Source organism: Pseudoliparis swirei, chromosome 19, assembly GCF_029220125.1.
Source record: "Pseudoliparis swirei isolate HS2019 ecotype Mariana Trench chromosome 19, NWPU_hadal_v1, whole genome shotgun sequence".
Lineage (NCBI taxonomy): Eukaryota > Metazoa > Chordata > Actinopteri > Perciformes > Liparidae > Pseudoliparis > Pseudoliparis swirei.
This window is the reverse complement of record NC_079406.1, coordinates 20579660-20599155: the sequence shown is the minus strand read 5'-3', so window position 1 is coordinate 20599155 and position 19496 is coordinate 20579660. Positions and strand designations below refer to the sequence as shown.

The window sequence follows — 19496 nt, the reverse complement described above, 5'->3', positions numbered from 1 at the left end:
AATTATTTTAGGGTCTAGGGTTTTAGGGTGAAATATTTATTTTTTATTATAATTATTTTAGGGTCATTTTAGGGTGAGGGTCTATTTGGGGGGGTTTTTATTTTAGGGTTTTATTTTAGGGGTAATTTTATTTAATTTAGGTTTTAGGGTGTAGAAGTTTAGGTTTAGGTTAAATGAGGTTTTAGGGCAGGAAAAGGGGGTTAGAAAGGGGTTAGGTTTTTTGGGTTTTAGGGTCAGGTTTTAGGTTTTTCTGGGTTTTTAGGGTTGGTAGGAGGGTTTAGGTTTTAGGGGGGAGGTAAATTTTTAGGGGGAGGGCAATTTTAGGGGGGGGAGCTGGTTTTTGGGTGAGAATGGGGGGTTTGGTTTTAGGTGAAAAGGAGGGGAGGTGGTTTTGGGGAAATTTAGGTTTTAGGGTGGTTTAGGTTTTAGGGTGAGGTGGAGGTTTAGGAAGGGGGGTTTTAGGTTTGGGTGAAAGGGAAAAAGGGGCGGGCAAAAAAGGTAAAAAGGTTTGGTTTTGGGCAGGTGGGAAGAGGGGGGGTAGGGTTTGGTTTTTTAAAATTTTTTTTTGGGGTATTTTGTTTGTTGGTTTTGGGTTGGGAAGGGAATTTGGATTAAATTTTTTTTTTTTTGGGGGTTTTTTTTGGGGGGGGTTTTTATTTTGGTTTGGGGTTTGATCGGTTTTTTTAAAAAAAAGGGTGGGGAGAGGGGAAGGTTTTTAAAATTTTTTTGGTTTCGGGGTTGGTTTTGGGTTTTGAGGGTTTTTTTGGGAATTGTTTTGGGAAAAATTTTTTTAGGGAAAAGGTTTTTTCAATCATCAAATTGTAAATAACCCGATACATTATATTATTTTATGGTGTATACAGCAATATATAAAGTCATTAAAATGAGCTTCACATTCACCGGCTGCATGCGCCTCAGACAGCCAATCAGACGGCTCTAAACCAATCAGATGGCTCTGAGCCAATCAGACGGCTCTGTTCAGGTGACAAGACGACAGAAGGTTCACAAAGCAAAGCACTCTGGGTAACGCGGTCTCTACCTTGCAGCTCTTCAAAGAGACGACTCCAGAGTTCTTGTAGCTCTTCTTCTTCTTCTGTTTCTCGGAGTGGATGCAGTCAAAGGACACCTGGGAGGACGACACGTCGACAGTTTACTAACGACCTCCGGCCGGCCGACAGGAAGTCGTCAAACGCTTTATAGCCGGCGAGCTCGCCGGCGAACTTCCAGCTTTCTGCAGCTCGGACACTTTAGTGGTGAAGGAACCAATCAGATCGTGAGTTCCATCGCTGTCGTAATCAGAGCAATCCACCTGCAGGAGGAGGAGGAGGAGGAGGCCTCAGGTAAACTGTGGAAAGATATTACGGATTTGAATGGAGCTGGATTCTGATTGGTCGAACCTTCAGCGGTCGGTCGAGGTCGCTGCCGCAGAACGTCTGCAGGGGAACAGAGAACTTCTTCCAGGTGGGACTCAGTAGGGGTGTAACACCGGCAACCAACACGGGTGCGTAACATAAAGATGTAACCAATACAGGTTTGGTTGAGGCAACAGTGAAACGCTACAGAATTGTCTCTTGTTGGCTGGATCCCTCTCGGCCTGACGAGTCCACTCCTCCTGGACCCTCTCCACCCCATCAAGGGGGTTCCTTCTAAACCCAGACCTGTCCCTATAATTCCTAAAATACAAACCCTGCATTCACTTCCTCTCCTCCTGTGTGTCCGGTCCAGCGGTCGTGGTGGCTCGGGCCGGGTACTTCGACACCGCATGATCTGGACGTGACCACCGTGCCCAGTAAGGACGTGGTGATGGTCCACGAGCCCAAGCAGAAAGTGGACCTGACCCGGTACCTGGAGAACCAGACGTTCCGATTCGAATACGCCTTCGATGAGAACTCCACCAACGAAATGATGGACAGGTACCGGAAACGTCATAAATAAATCTTTTTCGGGCATTAAAATGTCTCAAATCAACAGGACTTCGATTAGATTTGACTTTATTCATTATTTTTTACATTACATGTAATTTAGCAGACGCTTTTATCCAAAGCGACTTACAATAAGTGCATCAACCAAGAGTACAAACTGAGAACAAGAATACAGAAAGTAACATTTCCTCAACATAGTCGAACTACAAAAGTACCACAATAAGAGCTATTTAAGTGCCACTGAAGTGCTAATCTGTGTTTTAATCCAGATATAGTCGGAAAAGACAATTTTCTTGCCGCAGCAGCACTTTTTTTTAAACAAATATCCAATATAATAAAAAAATATCAGGGCATGATGCATTTAAGAATTTAAATAATAAAGGAAATGAAAATGTAAAAACAAGGACGTGTGCATGTTGCTGAACGCAGATATTTAACGTGAAGTGCGTTAATAAACGATCAGGATGTTTCTAATTGTGCTCTCCCTCTCAGGTTCACTGCTCAGCCGCTGGTTGAGACCATTTTTGAGCGAGGAATGGCGACGTGCTTCGCTTACGGACAAACAGGAAGTGGAAAAACACACGTGAGGCTTTGAGTTGTCACGTGAGAGGAGTTAATGGTTCCAACGCTCTAACTAACTGGTTCCTAACTGGTTTCTCCTTCTAAACGATGGGAGGAGACTTTTCGGGAAAGACCCAGGTCTGCGCTAAAGGGGTCTACGCGCTCTCGGGTTAGTTCCTCCCATGATGCACCTCTCTGTCGTCAAGGATTATGAGCCGGTGTTCATGAAGCGTCGCAGGACAAAAAAAATCCACTGATTGAAATTTATGCATTTTCTTTTGTTGTAATTTTCTCAGCGACTCCAGGCAGACGCAAAGCGACTCCTCTGGTTGAATAGAAATACTGGAGAGAAAATGTAGGTTTAACACATGAAGCGCCGGCTTCTCTCTTCAGAGCCGGAGGTTGCCGCTTTAGCAAGTGAAATGTTTAGTACATTTTGTCTTGAATTGTTCTTGTATGGTTCCTGTTGTTCCTTCTATTTTAGTTTCATGTACTTTTTCCCCCGCTGGTGGACCAACAAAGGCTCATCTCATGTCGTTGTGTGAAAAGGTGTTCGACCTGCTGAACCGTAAGGCCAAGCTGCGGGTCCTGGAGGACGGGAAGCAGCAGGTGCAGGTGGTGGGGCTGCACGAGAAGGAGGTGAAGTGCACCGAGGACGTCACAGATTTGCGTCCGTCACTTCCGCCAAGTGGTTAACGTAAGTCAACCACTTGGCGGAAGTGACGGACGCAAATCTGTTCACGGCACCCGCGAAATTAAGCCGGGAGTGACGTACGCAAATCTGCTTGCGATACCCGCGAAACTTAAACTGACTAAATGAATGCACTTCTTGCCCTCTTTGTGTCCCTTGTTTACCCCTTTCTCCACCCCATGTGAAAACTGCGATACCTCCACAATCGCGGCAGGAGCCTCCGTGGTCTACCGCTTGTGCTACCGTAGCCATCTCGTCCGCCATTGTTTTAGAAATAAAATGAAAAGCTGGCGAAAGGGCTCCTCCTCTTCCGCTACGTCGCCAAGATGGCGGCCGTTTAGGGCGAGTAGTGTCCATCGTTTTACACTACATTTTTTTGCCCGTTTGCAGTGCACCATCCGGGTACTTTCAGTGCACTGAATTCTGTTGGTTTTTTCAGTGGCGCACTTCGAACACTGAAAGTCAGTGCTCGAAGTGCTCAAGTGCGCGGTAGTAGACACAGCCACGGAGTCCGGTGAAAACATGCTGTCAGCTGACGTGACATGACAACGTAATGATCATGTCTCGTGACTTACCTTACACCAGAAACATAAAAACAACAAAGAGTCCAACAATATCAAAACATATCCTGTTGTATCCATTGATGGTAAAGTTGTGATGTTAAAACCCTTTTAAAAGACGTGTGGAGCAAAAAGAGTTGCATTGCTCATTACTGTGTAAATCATATCGGCCTACGTGTAAATGTTTATAGTCTATAACCAGGGGTGGGCTGGCCATAAATAGGGGATCTAGTGGAAACAAATATCTTATATGCTCTAACACTTAGAGTCAATATTCACTGAATGATAGTTATACTACTCCTCAGTATCTGTATTCACACTCATGGTTTCCATCTTCTTTACTCATCTCGTCTCTTCCGTCAGTGTAACTTTGTTGTAGGTGTTATTAAATGTAAATAGCTCGAGCCCACTCAACACTTGCGTCACTTGCTCGCAGACGAAGCTGCTTTTGAGCGCGAGCCAAAATAATGTTAATAGACATTTCTCCAAGTAGGACAGCCCGCCGTGTATTGAGTGGGACAGTCTGACAGTAACCCTTTCCCCCCAGTCCGTCTCTGTCTATAACTTTATGTCATAGCCGTACGTTTTCTGTGTTGGAAGTTCATTAATGGAATAAGCACACTATCTCAAATCAGTTCAGACTGGAAGGAAGTGCATTTACCCAAGTACACTCAGAAAAGTTTGACCATTGTCTACTCAATAAAATTAAGGCAACAAAGTGACAATTAATATAATTGAATAGAATTTAATACTTCATCTTTGATTAAAAACTATTGATTTAATTAAGCAAATTTAAACAAAATATTAAATACAAATATGTTGGATTTACTAATATGGCAAATGTTGAGTAAATCCAAATCAATTATACAGGGGAAATGATTCATATTTACTAGGTATTCAAAAGAAAGTAATTTAGATATACCAAATAGCTGTGAAAAAGTAATTTAGATTGACTAATTATGTGGATGAAATTGATTTCCATTTACTAAATATCTGGATAATACTGATTTGGATTCAATAAATAAAATAAGTTACAACAACTCAACTTGGAAGAATGTTACTTAATTCAACACATTTAAACTGAAATTGTTATTTATCTTTACATAAATACATTTTGTAAATCAACTTATAATTGGTACCACATGACTTAAAATCTATGTAATGTTATTGTCACTTTGTTCGCATATTTTTTTTAAATGTAGAATCTACTTAATATCATGCCTTCTTTTTGCAAGAATGTACTGAGGAACAGTTAACAAATTACCACATTTAGGACAACAGCAGTTAAACATTTATTTGTGCAACTTTGTTGACCATCTTTCAAAAACATTTGTGTAAAATGCCAAAATACAAAGAAATCCTGGTGTACACAAAAGAATCACAGCAGCAAGCCCTTCAAATGAGAATGACAAATTGGATGTTTCTGAACAACCCTGAATGGTAAATAACTGCAGCACTGAAACTCAGACAAAGCCTCGAAAAAAACCATGTGACTGTAAACGCACTGTAAAAAAAACAAACTCATTGGGTCCAGACTGAAGACAGGTGGGGACAGAATCTCATGCCGACATGATGTCCAGGAAACTGGAACTTAAGGCAGGAGTAGTCATCATTACTGCTTGAAGACTCACAGGTCAATCGGTTGTCTGTGGGCTGACATGATTCTCTCTACAGCCAGAAAAAAGACAAAACAGAAAAGATTAACAATAATATAACTTTAAATAGCATTTACAACATGACTAGGTGGTTCGAACAATAAAAATTTATTCTGTTGTTAAATTAAGACACTGAACTTAAAACAACTTACTCCCGTTTATCCTTGACAACTTGTATCCGATCATGGGTCACACTAGTGGAACAGCAAAGAAGGTGTTGAGGTTCATGCTGGTAGTCGTAGTCACACCTAAAAAGACAGAGTAAGGGGATAAAGGACAAAGGGAGGACATACATCCTCTTCAGTAAAAACAAAATCATCTCAAGCATCAACTTTTGCTCTTTTCAATGCTAATGTTGTAAATAAAAATGAAAAGGCTAGATTCACACTCAAGTGCCCCATGTTGTCATCATGGCGGCCAAGGTTTGATTTCCGGTGGTCCCTTTGCTGCAGATCCACCCCTGTGGTGCTTGTGTGTCTCTAGCTCTAACACAAATAAAGAAAAACATCTTAAAACAAATAATTGCTTGCTTCTGGCATTTAAATGGATTATAATCTCACCGTGTTGCTGGGTGTCATTAAGGTCACGAAGTTTTTCCATCCAAGTTGGATTATAATGTCTGAAAGGTGGCAGGAGAAAATAATTAGCATTTTACAATTAACTAATTGTTCTTAATTATCTGTACATAAATGTAAACATTGACTCAAATGACACTCTTTGGTGACGTCCTCATCTGATAATGTGGACAGTAAATGAAGATTTGATCATGAAACCATCCCCTCACTGGACAGCTCACGGTGCACGGAGCTTCTGAGGAGCTGTGAGCTGTCATGTCCGCCACAGCGCAGTTATAAGCGTCATGTTAACAACAGTCACGTGAACAGCATCACGTTAAGAGCGTCACGTGAACAGAGTCCCGACCACGTCAACAGCATCACGTTAAGAGCGTCACGTGAACAGAGTCCCGACCACGTCAACAGCATCACGTTAAGAGCGTCACGTGAACAGAGTCCCGACCACGTCAACAGCATCACGTTAAGAGCGTCACGTGAACAGAGTCCCGACCACGTCAACAGCATCAAGTTAAGAGCGTCACGTGAACAGAGTCCTGACCACGTCAACAGCATCACGTTAAGAGCGTCACGTGAACAGAGTCCCGACCACGTCAACAGCATCACGTTAAGAGCGTCACGTGAACAGAGTCCCGACGTCACGTGAACAGACCTGTACAATAACGTGTCTGGTCACGTGACTGTCCGGACTGACCGCTCCGGTATATGTGAGCTTGTCTATACATGTCTGCGTGGAACCAGTTTCAAAGCACTTCAATAAAATCGTGGTTATTAGATGAAGTGTGTAGCACGTGACCCCTCAGGTGTCTTAACCCACCTGCCACTAATGAACCTATAACACGAGCGTTAGCTAAACATTACCTCAGCTAACATATGTAAAGTAAGCTAATGTTAGCTCGTTCAACACAGAAACCGACAACCTACGTTACATCGACGATGTTAAAGAAACGTGAAAACACTTAACCATCAGATAGCTAAGTTAACTTACTCTTGACGTCCAAGGCGACACAGAACTTAAGAAAACTATGCCTCGAATACAAAAGTAGCTACCCGCTAGCTCACACGAGGCTAGCTCAACTCCTCACCAGAGAGCCGAGTAGAAACCTCAAAGTGTCACTAACGTTGCCCGTTCAATACAACGTTACTCTCTGAAATTAAATTAAGTTGGCATTCTTACCTCAAGAAGAGCAGTCATGTCAGGAGGCAGTCGTTCCTTCTGTGGCGTTTCCTGAGTCACTGAAGCAGGAGAGCAGCGCGCCGCTCAAACTGCGGAGAAGTGGCGCGAAACCGGGTTCAACAGTTCAATCTGCTTTTTGTGTTGATTGCTGTGATCAGACTGATCACTGACACCTGGCCTCTCCTTTGAACTCTCTCTCTCTCTCTCTCTCTCTCTCTCTGTTGGACGGGCTGTCTGTCTGTCTCTGTCTGTGCTGTTTTCTTCTCTAGTAACTAGATTCTTAGAATAATACAATAAAATAGTAGGACAGGATATATTACATTTAAGAAGTTAAATAATAAAGGAAATAAAAAATACTAAAAAAATGAAAGTAAATACAGTGTATCTAAGTGCATATAAAGTGAAAGTGGTGCAATGTTCATTGATGTTGTTCAATTTGAGGAGGATCTGGCCAGAGGTGATTTATTGTAAAGTCTAATAGTTGCCAGGAAGGTTCTTCTGTATCTGGAAGTTTCTCCTCTATCAAGAATGTTCTCCTGTATCAGGAATGTTCTCCTGTTTGTCCTTGTGAAGCAGAGCTAAAGCAGTCTGTTGGAGAACGTGCTCCGCTGTCCCTGCAGTAGGTGGTGGAGAGGGTGGTCCGGTTCTCCAATATGGACAAACATTTCTTCATGTCCTCCTCTCCACCTGTTCCGGATAGTCCTCTTTGCCAATGATGGAGCCGGCCTTCCACACCAGTTTAGTGAGTCGGTTGGTTTTCTCCAGTTACAATGCTGCTCCCCCAGCAGAGTACGGAGAAGTCCAGAGCACTGGTCCAACAGACTGGTAGAACATCATAACTGAGATTTGTCATATTACAAACATTTGAGGACTTGTGAACCTTCAAAGGAGTGCATTTTTTGTCTTCTCGGTTTTTAAACCACTACCAAGCAGGGATACTAAGTGCTAGATATTGCCAGCCGGTTGGGCCCCATTTGGGAGTAGTTACAACCTGGAAAAGAAAGCTAAGCTCTGACATGTTGAGAAAAAAAGAAGCTAAAATCAGCCCAAACTCTTAACAGGGTCTCAGATTTACAAAGCCACACACCCTCTTCAAGTCCTGGATTTCAGACAGACAATTAACTATTGTGGGTGTTTTGGGGGAAATTTCACCCCATCACCTCATTGTAGGCCCTGTCTTGAGTGTTTGTGTTCAATCTTGGATATCCAGGACTAATATTAAGGAGATTATGACAATTTTGCACTTGTCAAAAATATGCGATTATAAGAGAATAAGGCCCAATTTGACCATTTGGACCTTTTTGGCCCTTAACTTGCAGCTATCAGTCCCAAACTTTAGGGTATTCATATTCAGATGTCCCTCTTTAAATCTGAAGATGATCCACATATCTGAGTTGGTGGAAAAATTAACTAAAAGACTGGTTTTAAGGATTTTCCTCGTCAAGATTTTGGAGGCGATTTCACCCCATGACCTCAATGTATTATATTTAGGTAAATATAATATGTAAGACAAATAGGAGGTTAAGGGTCAGTTGGCAGAGTAGTGTGTTTGTGTGTGTGTGTGTGTGTGTATGTGTGTATGCATGTGTGTGTTTAAAAAGATGTTAGTGTTTCAGAATTTATTTTAATTCATTCATTATAAGTTCTGATTACAAATATTGGACACTGGACACAACAGCAAATACTCACGGTCGCCCTATAATGCTCCTCTAAAGAACAAGTATCAAAACTTATCATTATTTCTTCTACTTTGTACTCTTAAAAAAACTGCAATATGTTTATTGTAATGAAAAAAGTGAATTTGTATGTCATTTAAGAAAACTGTAAAAATGACTGTATTAATAATAGTCATTTTCTTTACAAAAATGGGCAACATTTTTTATTTTTTATTATTAGCATAATACTTAAATTAACAGTTGGGTTGTTAATTTACAGATAATGTCTGTAATTTCACCGAGTTTTGAATATAATTTTATTTAATCAATCCTGAAAGCTACCCTGAACCGGAGCAGGTTTGCCGTTCAGAGTAAGTTACCGGTAACCTAGTTTGCTAAGAATAAATCCAGCTTTATGTACCGGAAAGTAAGGTGTGGCGCAAATTCCTTGGGCGGAAGTGTACGGCGTTTAAAACTGAAGTTTCCATTGAGTAGAATTTATTAATTTTTCGACATTGTTGACTTTACTCATAAAATATGATTAAATTCTACTCAATGATTTTGAGCTGATATTATTCAAACAAAAATGAGTAAAATGCAATTGATAAATAATTCAAATTGTATTAAATCAACATAATAATATGCCAAATTCCACAAACACATATTTTTTATGTAAAGGTTACTAGTATTTATTGAGTAAATATTAATTGAGCTCAGTCCCACTTTTTTGAGTGTACTGCACTTAAATACCATTTTGATGTAGTTGCAATTTGGTGCTTGCTACTACCGTGCTACTTTATACTTCTAGGCAAAGACATAACTTTTTTTTAATCACATAACATTTACTTGAAAGACAAGTTCATTTAAAATATTGCATTACTTCTATAACATTTTACATTCAACATATATTAGCAGGACTTGTGCTTGTAATTGAATATTTGTATTGTCTGGTATTGCTCCTTAAATAAAGGATTTGTATTCTAACCAATGCTTAAAACTAGATTGTGATACAGGTGATGAACTGTGTGAAGTGTAAACATTTCATGAGCTAAGAAAAGAAACCTTGTTTTCAGCGCTCAGTGTGGCTTTAAATGGTTTATTTAGCTAGAGGCAGGCCCGTTGTCTTCACCTGCAAAGGAACAACTAATTATTCAACAACAACACCAACAAATCAACAATAACACACTGTTGCTGCAGCCACAGTTCACCAGTGGGTTTTGGGGCCCTGTGGCAGTCTGCTTTGCCTGGTTGGGGATCCTGAATTGTTGAGGGCCGCATATAAAAGGCTTCATAGACTTCCTCTATGCTATAGTATTTTTTCATGAGGGCATTCAAGAATAAATTGAAGGCATCAAGCATCAGTGTAAGTGAAAAACCAAAACATACACAGACAGGATATCTATTTGCATTGGCTCTTCAGCAGAAAATGGCCCAATTTACCCCACTGTTGCTTGAGGAGAAGCCTGGCAAATCAGAAATGCCACACTCACTATCAGCAATAATGAAGGACCATGTGCGTATCAACGCCGCTTCACACTGTTTATTAGATCAGAGTCCAAGACACTAATTTGTCTGGTGCAAGTACGTTAAATGAATTCCAGATAGGTCTCTTAATCTAGCAGTAATCGGACACCCTGCTTACAGAAGCAAATTAATCCTGGATGTTTTCCCTTGTCAGCGATCTCCTCACACATGCAGAGAGAGTGACAAGCTTTGTATGTATTGTGATACTTTGCCATTTTGTTGTAATTCAAGTAGACCCCTGTATACTAATGATTTGCTAATAAGACCAGCAACAGGGAAGTTTGTTCAGCGGTGACTGTGGGTCAGTGGTTAGCAGGTCTGTCTTTCAAGGTTCAATCCCCGCCTCCGCTCACCCTAGTTGATGTGTCCTTGAGCAAGACACTTAACCCCAAACTGCTCCTGTAGCTGTGTGTATGAATGTAAGTCGCTTTGGATAAAAGTGTCAGCTAAATGAGAGGCGTAAGAGAGTTGATCTTTATGGAGGGGACACTATTTACATCAACAGGCGGCCTCAGATAAACCCTCCTGTGACCTCCTGTGCACGACTCATTGTGTCCTGATATTGAGAGGAGTCAAAACAAACGAGGCAGCGTTCACGAGTTGGCACAAACCCAGATTATGACAATAATCCTCGTCTTACTGGCTGTATGTAAACAGGGAGCATTGACTAACACAACACCTGGCCTTTCAGGGAAATGTCAAGGGTGCCTATTTCCACCCTAAACATTATCACAGGCTTCACCCGGGGACAGGCCCGATACAAACAATTTGTCACTTGCTATAGTTCATATCAGTGCCAGCGAGCAAAGGCGGTGGGGCTCTAAATGTCAGATTTCAATTTGATCCACCGCCCCCACTGATGGATGGAGCAATCCAGCTCACTTGAATACACAGTTTTCTCTTTGTAAAATGGGACCCCTCCCCCATCGCCGTGATAGAAACCCTTGTTGGTGTTGTTGTGTTTTCGCAGCGCTGCACAAAGCAGAGTTTCTGTACAGTGGTTAATAGAGATAGTTGACAGATGTGCAGCTGGCTCCCCTCAGCTTTGACACCAATCCATCACATTCTCTTCTTCGCCATCGTCACATGATTGACGAGACCGTCATGCCTGACTGATGTCAGAAACTCTATTTTGAAGTGTAGGCGATGGGGATGAAACGAAAGGGAACGCTGTGCTATGGTGGACCTTCTCTCCAAGGAGTTGCATCACCGTGTTGATCTATAGGTGATAGTGCGAGTAAATGTCACCAAATAGTTGTGCCTGCATAAATAAAACACTGTACGGCTCACATACCCTCAGTGGACAGTGCTGTCTTGTAATTTGCTGCTCAGGTGGTTTATGTGGCTATGACAGCAGAATGAGTCCTCATGAGCTGATGCTGCTCCTGTAATTAGGTCCTTGTTGAGCTGAGAAATGTCTATTGCTAATAAGCTTATAATATGACCTGTACATGACTTTGTTGATTGATGAAATTCGCTGCAGTGGTTTTATTTCTTCATTGAACATTTCTGTACAGTTCAACTACACAGTCAATTCCCCAGTGTTAAAAAATCAGTGTCAAAGTAACTCTTTCAGAGTTATTACAACACTAGCAAGAGTAAATAGCCCCCAGTGTTGGTGTAATTTATTAAGTTAATTCCCCATTGTTAAAAATTCAGAGTTAAAGTGAATTGACTGTCTCAGAGTTATTACAACAAGAGCAAGAGTAAAAACCCCAGTGTTAATGGCAACGTTCACTATTACTCTGGAAAGCTCCGCCCCTTTAAAATTGAGTTTTATCATGCGCGTTTTAATTCTGGAAAGACTGCAGTAAGTTTCTCTAAATCCCTTTTTTAATATCAAATGTTGATATTTCAGCAGAAGCAACATTTTAGAATAACTTTATACTGTGTTCAACTTATACTCGAGCTGTTTTTGTGTTTTGAAATATCAAATTGCAGACGGCTAACGTAACCGAGTCAAAAGCTACACAGTAGAATTAAAGAGTAGATTAATACTAAGCCAGTAAAGAACAAGTCAAAGAATGATTTGACATGATATCCTGATCTCAGGAGCTTTCCACGTCGTTAGTTAGTGTAAATACTTCTTTCGGTTACAAGTTCCCTTGACCATCAAATTATATTTCTGACATCTGCAAATGCATTTTGACTAATCATAATTAAAATGTGAACATATATATATTTATATATATATATATATATATATTATGGTGGTATGAATCTTAAACACTTGACCACCAGATGGATTTCATATTTAAGATATCTTTAATTAAATTGTGAGCAGTGCGAATGGATTATTAAGTTGTCTGGTGATTCAAAACTAAATAGGAGATATCTGTGATTAGATTATCAATGGTTCATTCGAACTCGTCAAAAGGTAATTAGAAAGTCATGACTGTGAATATTTCCAATCTTATACTGTACGTTAAATCTGCTTGCCCTGGTGGTCGAACATATTTTTGTATTCTTTCGCCCTACTTTTCCCAGATCCTCACAGCTGGGAAGCGTGCTGTGGATATTTCTCAGTTCTTTGTGAATTAAATGAAATCCCTCATCACAGAAGGGGTCCGCCGTGTGTTGCTTCCACAGCAGTGTTCATGCTGCAGTACCATTCTGTGCATTCAATTATCTTCACACATTTTGAAGTAGAAGGCTGACATGCATTATTTGTTTCAATATATTTCAGGAGATCATTTGTGATTCTTCATTTTCTCTGACATCACACATGAAATATAAAAAAGGCGGGGATTTAATTTGCTTTCAATTGTCGAAATGTCATCACTTTACCTTTGGCTTATCTGCAGCTCCTTTCAGATGTTTAGCACCTAACTGGGGGAAAGCCATTTGTTTTTATCAATAAAACCTTCATCATAAATTATTTAACAAATACTGTATTCACTGCCTTTTAGCTAAAGGGCTCAAATGAAAGAAGCAACCAGTAATAAGTATTGTAATTTATTTTCCTCTGTTCTCATACCGCCATTTAACATTTGTCACATTTCTGTCCTGGAAATAATGATTTACTCTCTTGCTAATGGGAAGATGGTGGTCAATAGTATTCTAGTGATTACATCTAAACTATTATTACTTAGGATCAGCTAACGCAGCAGAGGTAGTTACACAGCCTCTGTTTGCTGTGCTTTAGTGTATTTTAATAAGATCTATTTTAATACTTAATCAATGAGTCAGTTCATTTTACATATAGTACATAAAGACTGACCTTCTGGCCTCAGTTACAAAAGCACCATTGATCTGCAAGGAAAAATTCTACCTTTGAGTAGATCTGATGATGCACGTTCTTCACAATAATTAGATGTAACTGTGTATTGTGCACTATAGCTGGTCAACAAAGTGGATTGTAAAATCAATAACAAGCAAAGAGAAGAAGACAATGTCTGATAGAATCAATGATTTGTGCCGCTCGGTATGCAGGACATTTCCTCAAGGATAATTTGAGGCAGTCTACTTGACGTCTGCTTTGGTCTTGTTTTGTCTGGTCAAGTCAAAGCACATGGATAAGGGACAATTACAATTCCGCTAAAAGTCTCATAAAATATGCTCCTTTAAATCTTTCTGACAATGCCCGCCTCATTTGTGTGGATTCCTGCTCATTCTGCTTCTCTGTCTTTTTCACTGTCAGAGGCATTTCCACTTCCCCAGACCCCTTTAGTGTTATTCTTTACATATCCACAAGAGGGCCTCAGACTTTCCTATTTTTTTTCCAGTTCCTGCCGCTCCCATCACCCTGCAACCACCTCACTCACCCTGACCATCTCTCCACCAGCACCTCATTTCCTCACAGGCCGAGCAGCACATATTACATCCCCCTTTCTCCAGCCAGTTGTCACATTGTTGACGTTTCTTTGCTTTTGAGCCACACATACCTGCCTGCTCACCTGCCTACCTGCACCTACCTGTCAACCCACACACATATGTATTTGTCTCTTCAACTGGTCATTAAATCCCTGAGCTGCCACCATCTGCCTCACGCTCCATCATGCTGCCTCGCACCAACCGGAGCTGATTGTCCCGATAAATACTGAACAACTGCTACTAATTCATTTGACAGATTAATATGAAACAGGTGATCCCCGAGTCATTTGGACCAATATTAAGTCATTTAGATTTTATTGTTGTATCGATTATTTGGTGACTGAAATATCTCTCTCTCTTGGAACAAACATTCATGGTGCGAAGGTGATGAAACTAATGACTTTAGTGATTACCTTTCCTCTAGAGCCACCTCGATATAGACATATGTGGTTTTTCCATCAGCCTCAACTTTACTCTGTGTTCAGTGGTAAAAAGCAACTGTTTTGGGAACTGTCTAAATTGGAGTTGTGTTCTAAAGCCATACACTAAAACCAAACATATGTTTTATCTACTGGTCATGCTCGTATACAGTTTCAGCAGTTGGCAAGTAAGAACTATTGTATGTATGCATACAATTGGGACATAGTACTTCACCATAATGTTCACTCTGACCTTCATGTGCATAGGATTGTGGGTCAGACTAGCCAGAAGAGCATGCTGGCTTGCAGACTGCAAAATGCAACGGCATGCAGTTTTTACTGTCATAAGTAGTTGAATGGTAGAGAGAAACTACATATACACCAACATTAAGCTCATAGCAATGATGTCAAAAGTTTACTGAACTGCTGAAGAGCTGGAAGCAGGTTTCTAGCACTCATTGTGCTTTACTTTACCAGTTTTTCCACGTAGGTTCTAGAGAGTGACCTTTATTTGTACCCAACAACATTTGCACGTTATTTATAATTGTGTGTCTTTGAGTACAGTAACATTACTGGGCATTACACAACAAGTTATCGTGTCATCCATGAAGTAAGGATGAAGCCAAGCTTTCCACCAGTTCACACTCATTGCTCGTGGTTCACATGTTGCGTCTGTGTAATGCGTGCAGGCCTAACCTTTTCACATTGAGATAAACTGCGACTCCAGAAATCCCCCCCAGAATTGTGATAAGCCAAATCAACCATGTACCCATCAGTTTGCAGCTTGAAAGCGTAGACGTGTACATCACATATATTTACTTTAGACTTTGTCTGTAACTAAAGACTGAGAAGTTTAAATGTGCTTCATTTAGTAGTTCAGCACTACCTATTGATGTGGGGAGAATCAATCTGGTCTTTTTTTAGGTGGTACCCCCTGTTTCATTTTTCATTTGAGGTAATACATTAGTTTGAAACACTGCCTTTGTGTTACACCTGAAGATATGATTCCGTATAGGAGTTCAGGTGACAAACAAAAAAATATCTTTGCTCGCACCGTTCTACTTCTTTGTCATCGCATGAAATGTATCGTTTTATTGTTTGGTGATGAAAATTATCAATAGCCTGAGGGGAGCAGGTTATCAAGTCATATAATTTCTTCTGGTTTTACAGAAGGAAAACGTTTTTGTACGAGGTTATACTGTATCCCCCCCACCTCCCTCAGTTAAACTATAAACATCATCTGACAGCAAAAACAGCATACGTGCATGCTGGACCTTAATGGACAGAAATACAGAAGTCAGCAAGAACGTACACTGTAGTGTCTCTGTGAATTTGTGCTCAGTATATTAGAAAACATGGACATGGTATGCAGGATTATGTTTTTTTTCATACAGTATCAACGTGGTAACAAGTCAGCATCGCTATCACTGCATTCAGATCCCATTTGCAACTCAAAGCCCCCATGCTCCAAACATCCCCACCTAATTGTTTACAGACCTGTGTAATCTCGAACATGTTACAATGGAGGCTTCAGCTCATTAGTCCTGTTACACTTGACTGGAAAGCTTTCCGACACTTAATTGGATTCAAATGAGATTTTAACCTATTAGAATAACGTTCTGTGTGCTGGAAGATGCTAAAATGTTAATGCTTCGTTCTTTTCATATTGAATGCAAATGAGGAGTTGGTAGGTTAAAGCTAAGCCAATTCCCAGCTCTTCAGTTATTTGACACAGAGATTAAAGGTTGTGACTGCTATTACTCTCTGCAGAATGTTTGTGCATCTGTCAGTTTAAAAAGAATTGATTGGAGAAGGACTACTCCCAGCTGGTTTTGAAGATTAGAGGGACCACTTTAGCACGGAGCGTCTATTGTGAGTGAAATATTTAAGACAGACAAAACAAAGCAGACATGCAGACACTTTAGCATTCTTTGAACTTGATTAACCCCAGCCCGCTTTGCTTCACAGCATTTTGTTCATCAGGACAGCAACATCAAAACAACCGTATATGTTTAACGCATCCGACCTTTCCCTAGTGAGACACAAAAGTTGTATTTGGTGTATGGTGGGACGTACCAATCAGAGATAAAGATGAAGCTTTTAAGATGTTAGTTCCTGATGAATTTCAAATGTGTGTGTACGTTCTATTTGTAGGTCAATATTAACCACTAATGGATTTTTCCTGGCCTTAAGACCAACCGGGTCAAGGTCGGTAGGACAAGTACTGAAGCTATATAGTTGGAACGTTTCCTTGACCATAAGGAGAGGGAAACATTTTCTCTGGGGAAAGTGAAACATGAAATGACACATTTTGTCCATCAGCCACATAACTACTCACATGCTCTCTTGGGGCAACAGGCCAAATTATTTTCTGTGACAGTTAGCATTTGTCCTTTTCTCTCGTTAAGCTCCTCGGCATCTGTGATGGTGGTAATTCTTGGCTGCTTGACAGATCATTCAGTCCACAGTTTGTTTCTGGAGTGAAGACGTCTGAAAAGGCTTGGACTAGTTTTCAGTTGCCATGAATTTATTTCCCAGCAAAACACACAAGCTCTCCACAACTAAGGCAGATTAAACTGATGAAACACTTGTAGTGCTTACCGCCTTGAACAGTCGCTATAAACACTCGCGAGTAGAGATGCACCAATACTGATACTTATATCGGCCCGATACCGACTCAAATAGCTGGATTGGGTATCGGTGACAATGGGCCAATCGGATACCATTATCTCAATAAAGAAAACATTCTGTTAATTTATGTATATGTATGTATTTATTACATTTGGTTTTACAAAGTTAGGAAGGGTTTAAGTCGGGCCTGATCATGCCTAACTAGTTGTTCCTGATCTGATGTGAGGTCCTGGGACCGGGATGTCATATGTGTACTGATTATATAGCCCTCAGAGGCACATATGTAATTTGTGATTTTGGGCTGTACAAAATAAACTTAATTTAAATGAATTAACACATAAAAGATTAATACCAGTTCCTTTCACAGAGTGAAGCATAGAGCTTATGGAATAAACTTAACGGAACAATTCGGATCTGTGAAACCGTACCTGTTTATCTCGTGCCTTCAAGGGTACAACAAACCATGATGCAACAGTCTTACGAGACAAATCACATTTTTAAAATATATTTGGGGCTAATATAAATAAATAAATATAAATATTATTACATCGTATATATATTTCTTTTTTTAACCTTGATTGCAAATGTGCAAGTAGACTGTTGACGTTTTACATCTACAGCAGAAAAGGAGCCCTTTGTTTAGCTCTCCGACTCCTGAGAGTCAACTGCACATGTAATATCTATATATCACGAGCAACGGCGGGGAATGGACAAATTCAAGTTTGAACAGTGACACATTGGATGGGGTGTGTGTAGCGTGGGGTAACTGGATGGGACAGGCAATCACTCAGCAGGAAGTGGACAGTAAATTAAAAGATGTGGTGAAACATGCTGAGCATCTTCTGCTGAGTCTCGTCTTTCTCACTTCGAGTCCACCCCGAGAGTTCTCATATAAAGCTCAACACGGACGTAACAAAGAAAGATGTGATGTTTATTTCAGAAGCTCCTACAGAAACATCTCCTGACGGTGAAGATGGGAGTTTGAGAGCAGATAGGGAGGAGGAAAAAGAGGTGATGGAAGAGCACACAAGCTTAACTCGCTGGTGTTGATCCTGGTGGATCTTCTTCAAACGCCAAAGTCCCCTCGCTCCAACACAAGCGTCTGCTTTGTGCATCATGTACGCTCACACAAAACACACACTCACCTTCATGCTTCAGCCCCCGTAGACTGGTTGCCTCCCCTCCAATCCCAAACCCATATCTCACAGATTATTATTCACTCTTGGCTCAGCAGGCCCTTTGTTTCCAAGGCAACAAGACGTAGTGGACGTGTGCTGTAGTCTAGACAATCAGCATCGTTAAGGTTAACAGAAATAAAAAGCTTCAAAGAAAGAAAGATATACAAATATTTGGATTTTAGAAAATGTTTAGATAATGAACAGGGTTGTGTTTAATTTGAAGTATTTATTGATTATTCTTAGTCTGTTGATAGTTATGTGGCGTCACTTTTGTTTCGCTTTATGGTCACAGCCCTCTATCAGGTGCTCCACTGGCATCGTGGCTCACTGAAATTGACACGAGCATCAGACCATCATAACGAACATGTTCAACACTAAAGGACGACTCCCTTTGAAAAGACTTGAGATGAAGCCTGATCATTTAACTCACTGACTCTCCAGAAGCTGGAGAAAAGATAAACCATCAACAATCAGCTATTCAAAGTTCTGCACTGTGCTTGTCAACTATATATCGTCTCTCCTAAAGAATTCACCCTGTCCCGTCCATACGGCTCTCCAACTGTGCTGCCCAGCGCTGAGGAACTATGCTGTGGATTTCTCCCATCAGATGAATAATATCTGCACATGAATGTACCAGCTTGAGAGCCGCCAGAAAGACTGTCAGCTTTACCTCTTTTTTCCCAGAACATAATTTTAAATAGGGACGGGAAAGTAAAGCAGATGTATTGGTTATGGCATATGTGTTCCTTATATCAGCTAGGGAGCAGCAGTGTAGGCCTACCAGCCATCGAGGTTAATTCAGAGTCAGCAAGTGCAACACATTATTGTTAAATATTTTTAATAACCAAGACTTCGGTCCTGGCTCCTGGGCACTGCCCCCTGACTCCTTACCCTCCGTGGCCTTGCTTCCTGCTATGGCCCTGCTGATGCCCCTCCTCTCTACCTCCTTCTGTTCCATAGATTGTGGAGGTCTGGATCGTGGTGCTGTTCATCTGTACACATGACATCTATTGCTTCTGTCCATCCGGGGAGAGGGATCATCCTCTGTTGCTCTCCTGAAGGTTTCTTCACTTTTTTCCCTGTTTCTTTTTGGGGGGGGGGGGGGGGCGAGTTTTTCCTGATCCAATGTGAGATCCTG

At 40.8% G+C, this 19496-nt stretch overlaps 1 protein-coding gene across 1 annotated transcript; it reads left to right on the top strand.

Moving 5' to 3' along the window:
* The first annotated feature begins 1382 nt into the window (after positions 1 to 1382).
* Positions 1383 to 19350, top strand: LOC130209382 (kinesin-like protein KIF2A). The gene is made up of 5 exons (XM_056438982.1): positions 1383 to 1461; positions 1726 to 1913; positions 2415 to 2505; positions 3033 to 3180; positions 19319 to 19350. The coding sequence occupies exons 2-4, from the start codon at positions 1804 to 1806 to the stop codon at positions 3177 to 3179; spliced, it is 348 nt and encodes a 115-aa protein (XP_056294957.1). The 5' UTR covers positions 1383 to 1461; positions 1726 to 1803; the 3' UTR covers position 3180; positions 19319 to 19350.
* Positions 19351 to 19496: the final 146 nt, after the last annotated feature.